The 12825-nt window shown below is 44.1% G+C and overlaps 1 protein-coding gene across 7 annotated transcripts in view; it reads right to left on the minus strand.

The window, feature by feature from the left end:
- Nucleotides 1–12825, minus strand: part of ABTB2 (ankyrin repeat and BTB domain containing 2) — a 169817-nt gene that overhangs the window by 11398 nt on the left and 145594 nt on the right. For all 7 annotated transcript variants that reach the window (XM_009688422.2, XM_068945447.1, XM_068945449.1 and 4 more), the window contains 4 exons: nt 10261–10413; nt 4564–4729; nt 2527–2616; nt 1884–1985 (listed from right to left, as the gene is read on the minus strand). In XM_009688422.2, coding sequence (XP_009686717.1) covers nt 1884–1985; nt 2527–2616; nt 4564–4729; nt 10261–10413 — 511 coding nt within the window. The remainder of the gene's footprint in view (nt 1–1883; nt 1986–2526; nt 2617–4563; nt 4730–10260; nt 10414–12825) is intronic.

Raw genomic sequence — 12825 nt, forward strand, 5'->3', positions numbered from 1 at the left:
TCTTATTTTCTTTTGCTTTACTGTACTTTTAATGGTGAATTTATTCTGGTGAAAGGTGGTTCAACTGGAATTTCAGAAACAAGCTCTTTTCTATTTATTACTTGTTTAAAAAAAAAAATCTCCCATATGAGCATGGTTTTGCTAATGTAATTCTCCAGCTCCAAAGGGGCTCTGCAGTCAGAGCTTCTCCTGAGCGCAGGAAGTCCATTTCATTTAGTTTCATGCTGTGCAGAGGAAACAGGGTACCTTCAGGGAATTAGCCCTGGAGGCCAGACATACCTCTCGCGCCCCGCGCAGCTCGGATAAGCAGGCCGCAGCAGCCTCAGCGATTTGCCGTGCACAGAGCCTGCTTCACTGAACATCCAGCTACATCATTTGTTTCACGGGGGAAACGACCCTCTCCCAGATGAAGGGGAGAAGGTTACAAGATGCTGGGATCTTTTACGGCTGGCTAGTGCTGGCTTAGTGCCAGTCAGCGTCCAGGCACCCAGCGTTTCACTCGTAGCCACAGAGCCGAGGGGCTGCCCCCCTCCTGCTGGCAGCGAGAGCAGCCCATGCGTGTCAGAGCCCTGTGCTGCCTGCCGTGGAGGTTCGGCCACCGAGCCTAGGGCTGCGTTGTCTAACATTGTCACAATTTAAGTCTCGGCTATCCCCAACTAATTATAACACTGGCCTTAGCGCACACAGCTCCTCCATTCACGTTTTCATTATAAAACTGTAGAGCATTAAGGACAGGTTCATTGGCTAGTTTGTTTCTCTCTCCAGCTACCAACTTTTCCATGCAATTATCACATGCTAGCCCTTAACTGGACACGTGGTTTCATGCACCGATTTCAGAGAAAGCTGACATCTACCCTTTACTAACAATCTCTGAATGAAAAGATTTTATGTAAGCTTTAGACGTTTCAAACAAAAGAAAAGAAACAAACATTGCAGGTAACAGTCTAACAGGAGCTTTGATATACTTGGCTACGTCTCTTGGGAGAGCCACACTCTCACCTCTCATGTCAATCGAGGCTGTCCAACCTTTATAATACCAAAGACTGCACTGGCAATTGGCCAGAATCTAATCTTCGTAATTATTTACAAATGTACACAAACAACAAAAAAAATGAGTGTGCGCAATCGCCACCTGCTTGCATCTTTTTTCCCTTTTGAGCAGAAGGTAAATTAAATTCACCAGCAACTGAAAAGCTGCAGTGACTAGTTTTGAATTTCTCTTGGAGTCAGGGTAGGATTTCAAGGATCCCACCCTACTCTGCTGCCTCCTGCAGTAATTCCACAGAAAGGCGAGCAGGGGAGGGTGCAAGGGCCATGACAGTCTGTTAGGTCTTGTTCTTTGTAATCCCTGAGAACTGCATGAAAGACGGTTACAAATCATACGCTGCCATCAGAGCAGAAATGAACATGCACCTAATTTTTTGCACACGTAAATGTATAAAGCAATTAATATCTGATGTTGTCAAAAAGCATCCCCCATCAAGCAGTCTACTTGTAGCTGCTCCCTATGAAGCACCAGGTCATCTAATACCATAGAAATGATTGTGCTGCTTTGTTCTGGAACTGGTAAACCTTGAACCAACACTGAAAACAAAGAATCAGGAGCTATACTAGCTTCTGTTACCAAAGCCTTGCTAAAAAAGTAAGGAATCAATTTGCAGTTCTTTGAGAAAAGCATCAATTGCATTCTCCTCCTTTTCAGAAAACATGAGTCTTCACTGATTTTAGAAGGCTTCCATAAAAGTACACACTGAGCCCATGACCGACCCATGCTTAAGCAGCCTGCCGGTGAGGGTGCCTGCCCAACACGCAGCTCACCGCTACACTTCAGTCCTTCAGTGTTTGCTTTAAAGACTCCTGACTGGTGGCTTTCCTCTGCTTACCTGAACGACAGATATATGCCCGTGTAAAACAGCAAGGGTAAGAGCAGTCCAGTGCCGGCTGTCAGGATGGACCGAAGGGTATCGTGGGGAGGTGCTGGGAACCTGGGGAAATGGAAGCAGATAGTTATTAACCATTACAGTATCTGTCCCCCAGCCCCCCAATACCTTTAGGCTTTTACATATCTGGCTTTTCACTTTGTAAGTAAGCGACAACCCCTGGGAATGGTAACTAATGCCGGTTAGCGAACGCTGCCAGCACTAGTCACGCTGGCCAGTCCCCTGGGCCTTTTTAATGGGCCTGCTGGTTTCTTCTAGTGGCAGCTCTTTCAGGAAGGCAGCCCTCTTACCCCCTCCAGCCCTATTAGACTTGCCAACGCCAGTCCTAATCGGAGGCACCGCATGTTCCAAGAGGCTTTCAAAGTGTTCTTCTTTTTTTCTTTTTTTGTTTTTTTTTTGGTATTTTTTTTAAAAATCTCACAAATCCCTGAAGCAATGATTTCTGAAAGAAGTGCCTTTTTCTGAGACTGGTACAGAAGCTTCTAGAAATGAAGCCTTCAGTTGGTAGGAGAGATTTCATAACTGCTCTTGTTAGTTTACAGATCAAGGATGAATATTTGAGGGGAGAGGACCCTCCATTACTCACTGGTATATCCAGATTTGCTCCAGCATCTATAAGCATTTGGACCATGGCTTCATCCCCAGCAGCGCAGGCATACATTAGTGGGGTCATACCCTTCAGGAAGGGGAAAAAGAGGCAGTTAGTTACCTTTTTTGTACCAATCATCACTAAAACTTTCTGTCACAGATGATAGAGCGAGTTTGAATTTTACATGCAGAAAGTGTGTGTGTGTGTGCACGTGTGCATGTATGTGCAAGAAAGAACAGCATATATGTGTGCGTACAAAACGTTTGGTGTCTGTGCCTAGCGGGCACAAGGGACTAGAAGGGGAATGTCTCCTCCGAACAACCAGGAGACAAGATTGCAAGACCTCAGTCTCAAAGGGATCGCTCCAAAGCCCAGTCCCTGTATTGTCACAGCTCTGGAGCTTTCCTGAGGCTGCCCCCTGCCCCCAAATCATTTCTTGGATCATTTGTACCCAGATGAACAAAAAGCAGAAAACAACACAAATGTACACAGATGAATTTATTTGGCAAATATTATCCCCACTGCTAAAATACTATTTGCTACAATATTTCGGTATTTCTATCCCATAAATCAATATCTCTCCTTTTCTCCCTCTCTCCCCTTTAGCAGCAAACCATGAAGGCTCAGAGATTAACTATGAGAGAAATGAGTCTCACTTGCAAAGAGTTCACTCCAGAAGTAGCCAAGACCAGGAAGGAAATGGCCTAGCAAAATCAATTCCTGCTCCCTTCTTAAAGCTTCTTCCTGCCCTTAATTATTTTGAAAGTTTGAAATTTCCCACAGGCAGCATCTCTGCTGCCCCTTGGGTAATAATACAGCTTCATCTTTAGAGACAGACCTCGGCCGTATACCAGAAGTAAACTACACATAGAGGAGTTTCAATATATCTGCAAAGGCATCTCTTCAAAACAGCAACAATTCCCATCTTCCTGCATCTGAGGCAGTTTGCCACGTTTGCAAAGACAGGGAGTTTTTTTAAATTGAGAAAAAAAAAAGGTGTTTGTTTCTTGGAGGGGGGCATCCTTGTAATTACGAGATGAGTGAACTTAATGGAGAATTCAAAACTCAGGTCTGCAGGCACAAGCCCACATTTACTGCCATGGCCAGGGTTTTGGAACTACAAGGTTTGTACAGACCTATCTTTCCTTTTGGCTTACATCATTTTTGCATTCCCTGCTTGCTCCTCAAGATTAATTTTGATTTTTCAAGTTCAGAGATCTGGAAAAAAAACCCCAAAACAAAGAGTGACTTACCTAAATGACAGCTCATTCTCATTGCTGTGACAGCCATAATGAGTGTTTGTTTATCTGGGATTTTTTTTTTTTTTCAAATTAAAAGCTAATTCAGTGCAGTGAACGATGCCCCAGAGAACAGAGTCTACTATTATTTGATGGGCCTGAGAGCACAAGCAGAAGCAGTTAACAACTCCACAAACTGCCCGGTCCCTGTGTTAGAACACAGCTGAGCAGGGAACACTGTGAAGATGAAAATATAGCTACCTCAGCGTGACAGACTTGCAAAGCTACCAAGTGATACCAACGCTAGTAGGGTTTTCTGTGCTATGTCCTACACTCCAAACGGTACTGAGAATTTATAATTCACTTCATACAGACTGCCTGAACGCCATCAGACAGTAACACCTTTTGGTCACTCATCACTGACCCGGACTGGATTTCAGCTGAGGAACCAGAAGAGAGCATCGCTGCCAAAAAGCACTTTGGAAGCTTAGTTTTGACACTGTCCTAGCGTTAAGGGAGCATCAGACTTTCCATTCACAGCCAGCGTATTAACCTGTCTTCCGTCAGTGTCTGAGACGTGCCATCCAAGGAACATTCCAACTGATAAAGAAACAATTCACCCAAGGCTTTAATTTTTTTTTTTTTTAAGGGATACATTTTCAGACTAAAACACAAGCTCGAATTAGAAAGGCCTTGGAGAAGTAACACCTAAGACCTCATGCATTGATTTGCTCCACTGAAGTGGATACACAATGTGTTCATGCAAAGAACGTTTTTCTTTAGTTATATGGCATACCTGATCATCCATGGTATTAACCCCATCAGGTCCCAGTGCATCTATTGCTTGGTTGATCAGATCTGTCCTTCCACAATTTAACATTCGGAAACCCAAATCCTGCTGGAATTTTTCAGTAGCAGCCTTAGCATCCAGTCTCCGGAAGGAACTAAAGCAGCATTCAGGCCTGTGAAGGACAAAATCATTTCTATAGTTTTTTTGTTTGTTTGTTTGTTTTTCCTGCCTCATCTCCTACAGAAATCAGGCTTATGAAATGTTGTGGTTTTATCCATCATATACCTTCCCCACAATCTTCTGAAAATTTGGCTAACTTCAGCCATACTAGAGGTAGAAGTTTTAAGTCTTAGAGACAGTAAGTTCTTATAAACACTGCACAAATGTGGTGCCTCTACTTGTTGGTGCCCTCCTCTGAGGGAAAGGCAGGAAGAAATCTTTATTCCTTCCCAAGAGCAGTAGTTTCCACCCAGCCTGGCCCTGCAGCGGTAGCGCAGAACCGGGCACAGCTTGTGCTCCATCTTACACAACCCAAGAGGAAGGGGTGCAGGAATGTGCCCGTACCACGATGGGCAAACCCACTGAGCAACCGTGGTACAACAGCAGTGAGGTTATAGTGGTGGGAGAGGCGCAGGTCTCACAGGATGCAAATCTGTAGGAATCAGGTGTCATTAGTTCTGCTTCTCACAAAAAACTCCCCAACAGTTGTTTTGAATAAGTAATTAGCTGCATATAGTACATTTTGAGATGGCTGTATGTATTATGTGTATTTTCCTGTATAGAAATTTTTGTTGTATAATGATAGTCCATCAAAGATATATAAAAAATAAATTCAAAGGAGGAGAAATAGGTGGAGAGAAAGTATATATACAGAAAATATCGGTATAGTTCTACGATGGAACAATTATTCTGTCTGCCAGACTAGCTATTATTTTGAAATAAAAGACACTTCTGAAAGAAGATAACGATCCTTTATCTTTACATTCTTTCAGAAAAAAAAATCTGTTTTTTCAAAATGAAACTTAGGTAATTGAACATTCTCAACTCCTTTCCAATGCCTCAGTGAAAGGAAGTGTATTAACATTTTTATAAGACTCTCTTAAATCCTTATCCTGAAGATGACTATCAGAGGACCTTTATCTTGTCTGGAAGGAGTCCAGAGATCACGGTAATTCCTCTGCTTATCTGCTCAGAGACTTCTGAATTCCAAACCTGGAAGCGTGTCTCCTTCAGCGAAGAAACACTGCCAAACTGGAGGTGTTTCCTCTCTCAGCTGGGCACTGATAGGGTCAGCCCTTTGATGTTATTTCAGAGTGAATGCCTTCTCCACTAGTTGTCTGGTTTTCAGCACAGGCTGCTGTGCTGGAGTGAGATATTGGCCCTGCCAAGTTCCTTTGAAAAATGAGATTCTTTCAGCACGGCTAACCTCTTCTGGAAACTTTGTACGGCCTGCCAGATAAGTAAAACACTCATCACTTCACTTAGAAGATTTGAGATGAATCTTATTCAAGTATTAATTCATCTAGTCATTTTTTATGCTTCTGAACTTGCATTGATGGCTGACGGCAAATGGTGACCAGATGCTACAAACAGTGTGCCGAGTTAACAAAAATCAGTCCACGGCCGGTCACACTGCACAGGGGAAACCAGGATCTCACCACAGCTGCTTTCAGAAAGGAACTAGATCAGAGTACAATTTGGGGAACGGTCAGCAGGGAAGCAAAGCGACAGTCTTGGAGTCACCAGCTCTTTGGAGACACATCTGTGAATAAAATGTAGCTCTGCGGCAGCTGAGAACAACTGCCTGAACAGAAGACAATCTCTGAAGCATCCACGTATTAGATAATGACACATACAGTACAGAGCACGGAGCACACAGTAAGGTAAAAGTAAGGTACGGCTCAGTGCTAGACATGATACACTATCAATCCTAGAGCTAGGCTCGCCAATGAATACCATTGCTCTGGCAAGGTAATTGTACAGTGTCATGATATTACAGTATTTTATGAAATATGGTAACATGACTTTTATATAATAATAATACTATGCAAACAAAGGATATTATCGTCTGAAAGCCGGCGAACCTCAGAAAACAAATGAAAGCGTTTAAAAGCCCGGTACCTGTCTTTGCACAGCTTCTATTCTGCTAACAGGCATGACCCCACCTATGGCATTTAGAGGCGTACTGGGGCGGGCGGGCGGGCCGGCGGGCAGGCCTGCGTGTGAACTCACTAACTAGCCTTGCAGAGCAAACAGAAAAACAAGCCAGGTGCAGAGAGCTGTCAGAGAGACAGGGTAAAAACGTGGACTGGGTTTCCTGGTGCAGAGCTGCCAACGCAGCTGCCGGGAGGCTGCATCTGCAGGCAGGTGAGTACACAAATGTGAAGTTATCATTTGTGGGCTTTACTTCTGGGGGACGCAGACGCTTAGCCCATGCCCTGCTTTCTGCCAGCAAGTTACTATGCACTTGCTGCTCTGTAGTAAGTGCTTGACAGCCTGCTCTTGATGTATGCAAAGTAAGTAGCTGCTTCTTTTAGAGAGTGATAAAAGTTGAAGCATCTTACACGAGCCAGAGAGAAAAGAGCTCACACATGCACAACTGCTGTGTAGCAGCTGTACCCACAGCAGGTTTTCTGCGTGCCGAGTTGTTACCCTGCGGGGAAGAGAGGCAAACTCTCTTGCACACTTCCTAGGGTAAAGCCCTGTACTCAGGCAGCTGCCCGGACTGCAGCTCCCGTGACCGCTCAGCTGAGCCCAGGGAATAAACCGAAGAACTGGAGGTGGATTGAGAGACAAGAGGACACGATGGTGGGAGCAGCCAGAGCTCAGAGAGCAGGGAAGGGGACAGGGATGCGGTCCTAGTTCGGGAGGGAAAGCACAGTTCGCAGCTTGAAGAGGTCGGAGCAGAAGCCTGGTGCGCTATTTGGGATTCATAAGCGAGCTACTCCACGTGGGGTGGCTGCTGCTAGTGAGTGATTTAAATCTGGCCTGCAGTGAGGAAAAGAAATCTTTGTCCCTAACTTTTGATTAGTGATCTCTACTAGTACTTGCAACAGTAGTAGAAAATACTACAGAGACTGTGTGATAACAACTCAATATTAAAATCCGTGAATTCATATTTAAATAGGTGGAAAAGAAACATGGTTCTTTGCAATCTAGCATTTCCCCACTTCTGCTACCATTTGAGCAGTAAAGGTGGGTGGGTACCAAAGATCCTTATAAATCATTTTGCAAAGGTAAATTAAGAGCATCAGATTAGAAAACTTCATTCACTAAAACACTAAAACAGCGGCTGTGGAAAACTGTATTGCCCAAGCAGTTTGTGTCAGCGGACAGATACTAGAGGTCTGAATTTCAGGTTATATTAACAGCATTTTGTTCTTCTGTGCAACTTCTCTTTCAGAGATTTCAACATATCCTACCTCATACATCACCACTGTAAGGAAATGCCATTATATGACTTTCAGCTTGTGTACAGTAAGGAAAAACTAGTTGCAATTTGCCTATTGTCACACAGCAAAACAGGGGTAAATTTGGCTTGAGTTCCAAGAGTTTCTTTCCCCTTAAACGTGCTTTAATTGCTAGATACAAATGACTGCTTTAAACGAAAGGATCACATAATGGGCGCTGTAAGTGAGGCACCTCTCTTTCCTCATATTATTTCTGTTAGTTTAAATCTATCATGCAGCAAAAGGACAATGTTATTCATCTCATACCATGTATCACAGAACGTCTTTCAGCCAGGACGGTTCAGAACAGACAACTGATGAAGCTTAGCTTTGATTTTGATCCTCTACTACAAAGAGATGTGTTACTTTAAAACAAAGGTCATTTCACCTGCATGGAGTGCCTATTGCATATGTCCCTATACAGGAACAGTTTGATGAGGTAAAAGGTGTGAAAGTGTTTTAATTTTCTTACAGAATTGCTTTTCTTTCTGTAATAACAACAAACCGGCTGAAAAACCTCTAACATATTCCTTCCATGGGCCAGTATCGCTAATCCGTAACAAGCCAGCAACTGCATTAGCTTACTCGTGAATATTCCACGTAGCGTGGCGGAGGCCTGTATGTCTGCTGCTCACTTTTATTTATTGCCTACGTTATTTTGGACTTCCTGGGTTTCTAATGGGACCTTCATTACATAGCTATATCATTAAAGCTTCAATCTTCCTAGAGCAAAGATTGAAATAAAAACCATGACACTTATTGGAAGGAACTGTGATCAGTTTAGTCTTCTGTAGTATCAGAGAATTTCAAACGTTTTGGCAAGCATTCGGCACATAGGTATAATTAGCTTAGCACATACTAGCTAGCCTACACTAGCAACTACCATCCACCCATAAACCAGAACAGTGTTTGCTTAAATTGAAACTGAGCATAGGGAAAAGTGTTCCAGAAAAGTAATCCAGGCCTAAGCGCACAAGTCATGCTTTGTGGACATGAAGCCTGCAGCACAGCTGCTTCCTTCCAGTCCAAAGCCGGGGAGCTTAAACACCTCCTGAGGATCGCTGTTAAGAGACTGGCAGCACTCTCAGTCAGTCATGTACCACATCTCAGGAGAAGGGCAGGAACTAGCAGTTGAGAATAAGACCAGGAGCCGGTTAGGGCAGAGGAGCCCTACAGAGAACTGCTGCTCCCTGCCCCGCAGCAGACGGTTACCGGCTCCCAGCTGAGACTCGGCAGGTCAGCAGCGCTCTGAGCTCCCCTGCCTGGCGGAGCTGAACGGAGCAGCACGGGCTTACCTGGGCAGCTGCAGCGCACAAGTCGCTTCAGAAAGTGCCGCTTCTCAGCTATTAACAACTGCGTCAGCCCATATTATCGCACCAGGCAGAGTCAAAAACAGCAGAGATGCTGTGAATGAACTTGGATCAGCGTTCAGTCACCTAATTGCACCAGTACACTTGCCAGTTAATCCAGCTTTGCATTAGGTTTTGTGGGTAATAAGCACTAACCTCCATTTCACAAACGGGAAGGCTGAGATGTAGCAAAAAGCCAGAGCCTCCGTGGCTGCCCCAGGGGAAAGGCAAAAAGATGCAAAACCAGAACCAGGGCTCCTGATTAAAAGCCTCCTGTTGCTTTTATTGTTCAGGTAAAAAAATTTCTAAGAGTAATGATATATTTTTATCTTTTCAGGATAGCGTTTCATCACTTAGGGTGTTTATTGTTATTTATGTGTCCATTAAACCCACAGTTACATGGGGGAAAAATTAATCTGAGAAATAAAAATTTACCTTGCACTAATGTTCAAGATATAACTCTGTGATATCAAAATCAGTGCTAATGACAGCGTCTTAAAGAGACTACAGACGCTGAACAAAATACCTGTGATGTGCTAATGAACCAAGCTTGTTATAAATCCCTCTTCAATATATACGTGGGGAGACGATGTTAAAGGTACTTATACCTTTCATCAAGCTATCGCAAAAAGCAAAGGGTGATCTTTCAATTAAGCCTTAGGCCGAGGAGGCTGGCTACTTGTATTTCAGTCTTTCTCCATCACATTCCTGCTACCAAACTTTTGGCAAGACACAAATTTTTCTGCTCCTGCTGCAGTGTTTGACCAAAGCTTCTCCAGCTCTTGCAATACTTAGAGGCTAAACACGTGACGCCTGTATAGTATTTTAAGATCCTGCTGCAGTGAAATACACTAAGAGGTAAAGTTACAATTATTTTAGCTGCTTATAGAGTTCAGTCCACATACTTTAGCTGCCGTGGCTCGCAGTCCAGTCCTGGTAAGAGCAGTCTGGCTGTCTGCCTGATATCATCACTGTCCACAGTTAAACTGCGCCGGTGCTCAGCATAGGTGATAGCCACTCGCATCCACTCCATCAGCGGGGGCAGAAGCATGAAGGGCCTGTACAAACAATGAAAAAATCCATCACGGTTAACATTGCTCTGCTATCTTGTACCGCGATACAGAAGCCTACTTTGTAGCTTCCTGGGCATACCCCCGGGAGGCAGGCCCAGATAAAACCCTTCCCGCAAAGGCAAATCGCATCCCTGCGCTCAGCAAGGCTGACTGGTAGGTCAGCAGGTGGAAAGAACTGGAGCTTCAGCCACTCAGCCCTGGTTACCCGAACTGCTTCTTATCCAAACTGGGGTCATGCAGGGACGTGCTGATTTTGTGCAATGTATTTTACCCTACGAGAAATCAGGCCATACTGAATATAAGGGATCTACCTCTGCTATTAGCTCCATGTCCGTCCCTCTTAGCTCAAGCGGCTAATGCTCTCTTTTAGACCAGAAGGGTTCTCATCTCCGGTGTGTGGCTTATACAATAATTGCGTTTGTTGTTTTAAATAATCCATAGGTACCGGTTACTCCACAACCCACTTAAGAGTACTGAAGAGATCCTTGATTATTTGAAACTTCAATTAACCTGGCTCGTCCAGTGCTCCCTGCCTTGATCTACACATTATATTGTCACTACTCAGTGGCTTTCCGCCTTCGTTACATGACGAGCTCAGGCCTATGTTTTTGCACCGCTGACCCTCTAGATCTCTGCGGAACTGTTAGAGCTACGTTTTTGCATAATTTTCCCTAGAAAACCAGCTAAGAAGGAAGGCTAGAAAGGAACAACGAACATGGAGACACCTCCATGTAGTACAACGCTGCTTAAATTGCAAGCGATTTGAGGAAAAGCAATCTGTCTGTTCCTAATGTGCCCAGCATCCGGCACAGCGAGGTTTTACTCTGTGCGAGGGGTTGCAAGGAAATAGTGGAATACAAAGACAGTAGTAACAGTAGCAACACCAGCCATTCTGGGCGGGCTCACTAGCTTTACTGCTGCTGCAAGAACGAAGACAGCCCTGAGGTTACGTAACAACATAAAGGCATTATAATACTCTCATACGCAATCTCCTATCAATATGGGAGCTGAGCACAATTACCAGGTCCTAAAAGCTGGCAGGAATGGTCAAAAATTTGCTATACACCCCAAACACATTTTTCATAAGCTTCATGTAGCGATACCTGATCTAAATTAACAAATCGGCCTGTACACAGCCACAATGTATATTACTTGCTTGTTGTTCCCCCCCTACCCTCCCACCCCGAAGGATACCTGCTGCCAGGCTCAGCAATGCCAGCGGTAATTGAAAACACCTTTCCCATCTCCAGTAATGAATTTATTAATGCTGAGAAAAGCCGTTTTGTTTTGAATGCTTAAATGTAAAGAACTGAGGAGAGAAGGCACTGCTTCCTTTATAAGGTTCAGAAAATAAAGATACATGCCAAAAAATATAAAATTACTTCGGTATTAACGAAAGCAGCTGAACCCATGAAAGGCATTTTCAAAGCCGTGCATGTATATGCACGCGTGCGTGCTCACGTGTGAACACAATAGAGTAAGCAGCACAAATCCTGTTAGAAATCATTTATCAAAATGGGATTTGTAAGCAGAACTCCTTTTGTATGGCTTTGAACATCCTTCAGGCTAGAATAACTCTACTCCATAAAACGTGCGCCATCTGTTTCCATTTTGCCAACGGCAAGGTACGCTCTTAAAAAGGTGCCACAAATCTCTTTACAAAGCAGCGCGTTATTTTTCCCTCTGCTCCTTCTTCCCTTCTCCCGAGTAGCACAGAAGTATCTACAAAAATCACAGATCCATTCCAGCATCTGATCAATCCTGGCTTGCCAACGCAGGGTGCTCCTGACAGAACGTTACCTACTGCTTTTACCAGCCTACTTTTATGGCAAACAGTCAAAACGTTAAGGCTTCTACATTCCTCCCTTTGAAAATTATCCAGTAGCTTGGAAAGGCTTTCTTGAAGTCCAGCTTGAATTCCCCAACCCCTTTAGGCTTTCTAACTGTAACTCGTCCCAGACGCACAGGATGAATCACTACAGCCAACACACAGAACAGCCCGTTCAGAGTTGACTGACTTCCCTAAGGGAAGAGGAGCAGTCCACCATGTGCGTTTGGAGATGCATGCAGCAGTCTATTCCAGAAAACTTCAGTCTTTGTCTGGCCTACAACAGAGGTGACATTTACATCACTTAACCTCAGACATTTAAAGGAGGAGCCTAAATTCATTATCGAGACTTTCTACATACTCACTCAGCAGAGCCTCCAGCAGACAATTTAAAGCTCCCAACTTTTTGAGGATGAAGAGGTAGGCTAATGCACTGGAACTAAATACCTGAAGTTGGATGGGGAGGAATACCTGAGGAGCAATGAAAAAGTCTTACTAGTGATCTTACCTACCACCTTTTGTGTCTGCATGCAATTACAGTGTTCAGGCCACATCACAGCTTCCCTGAC

Source organism: Struthio camelus, chromosome 5 (assembly GCF_040807025.1).
Source record: "Struthio camelus isolate bStrCam1 chromosome 5, bStrCam1.hap1, whole genome shotgun sequence".
NCBI lineage: Eukaryota > Metazoa > Chordata > Aves > Struthioniformes > Struthionidae > Struthio > Struthio camelus.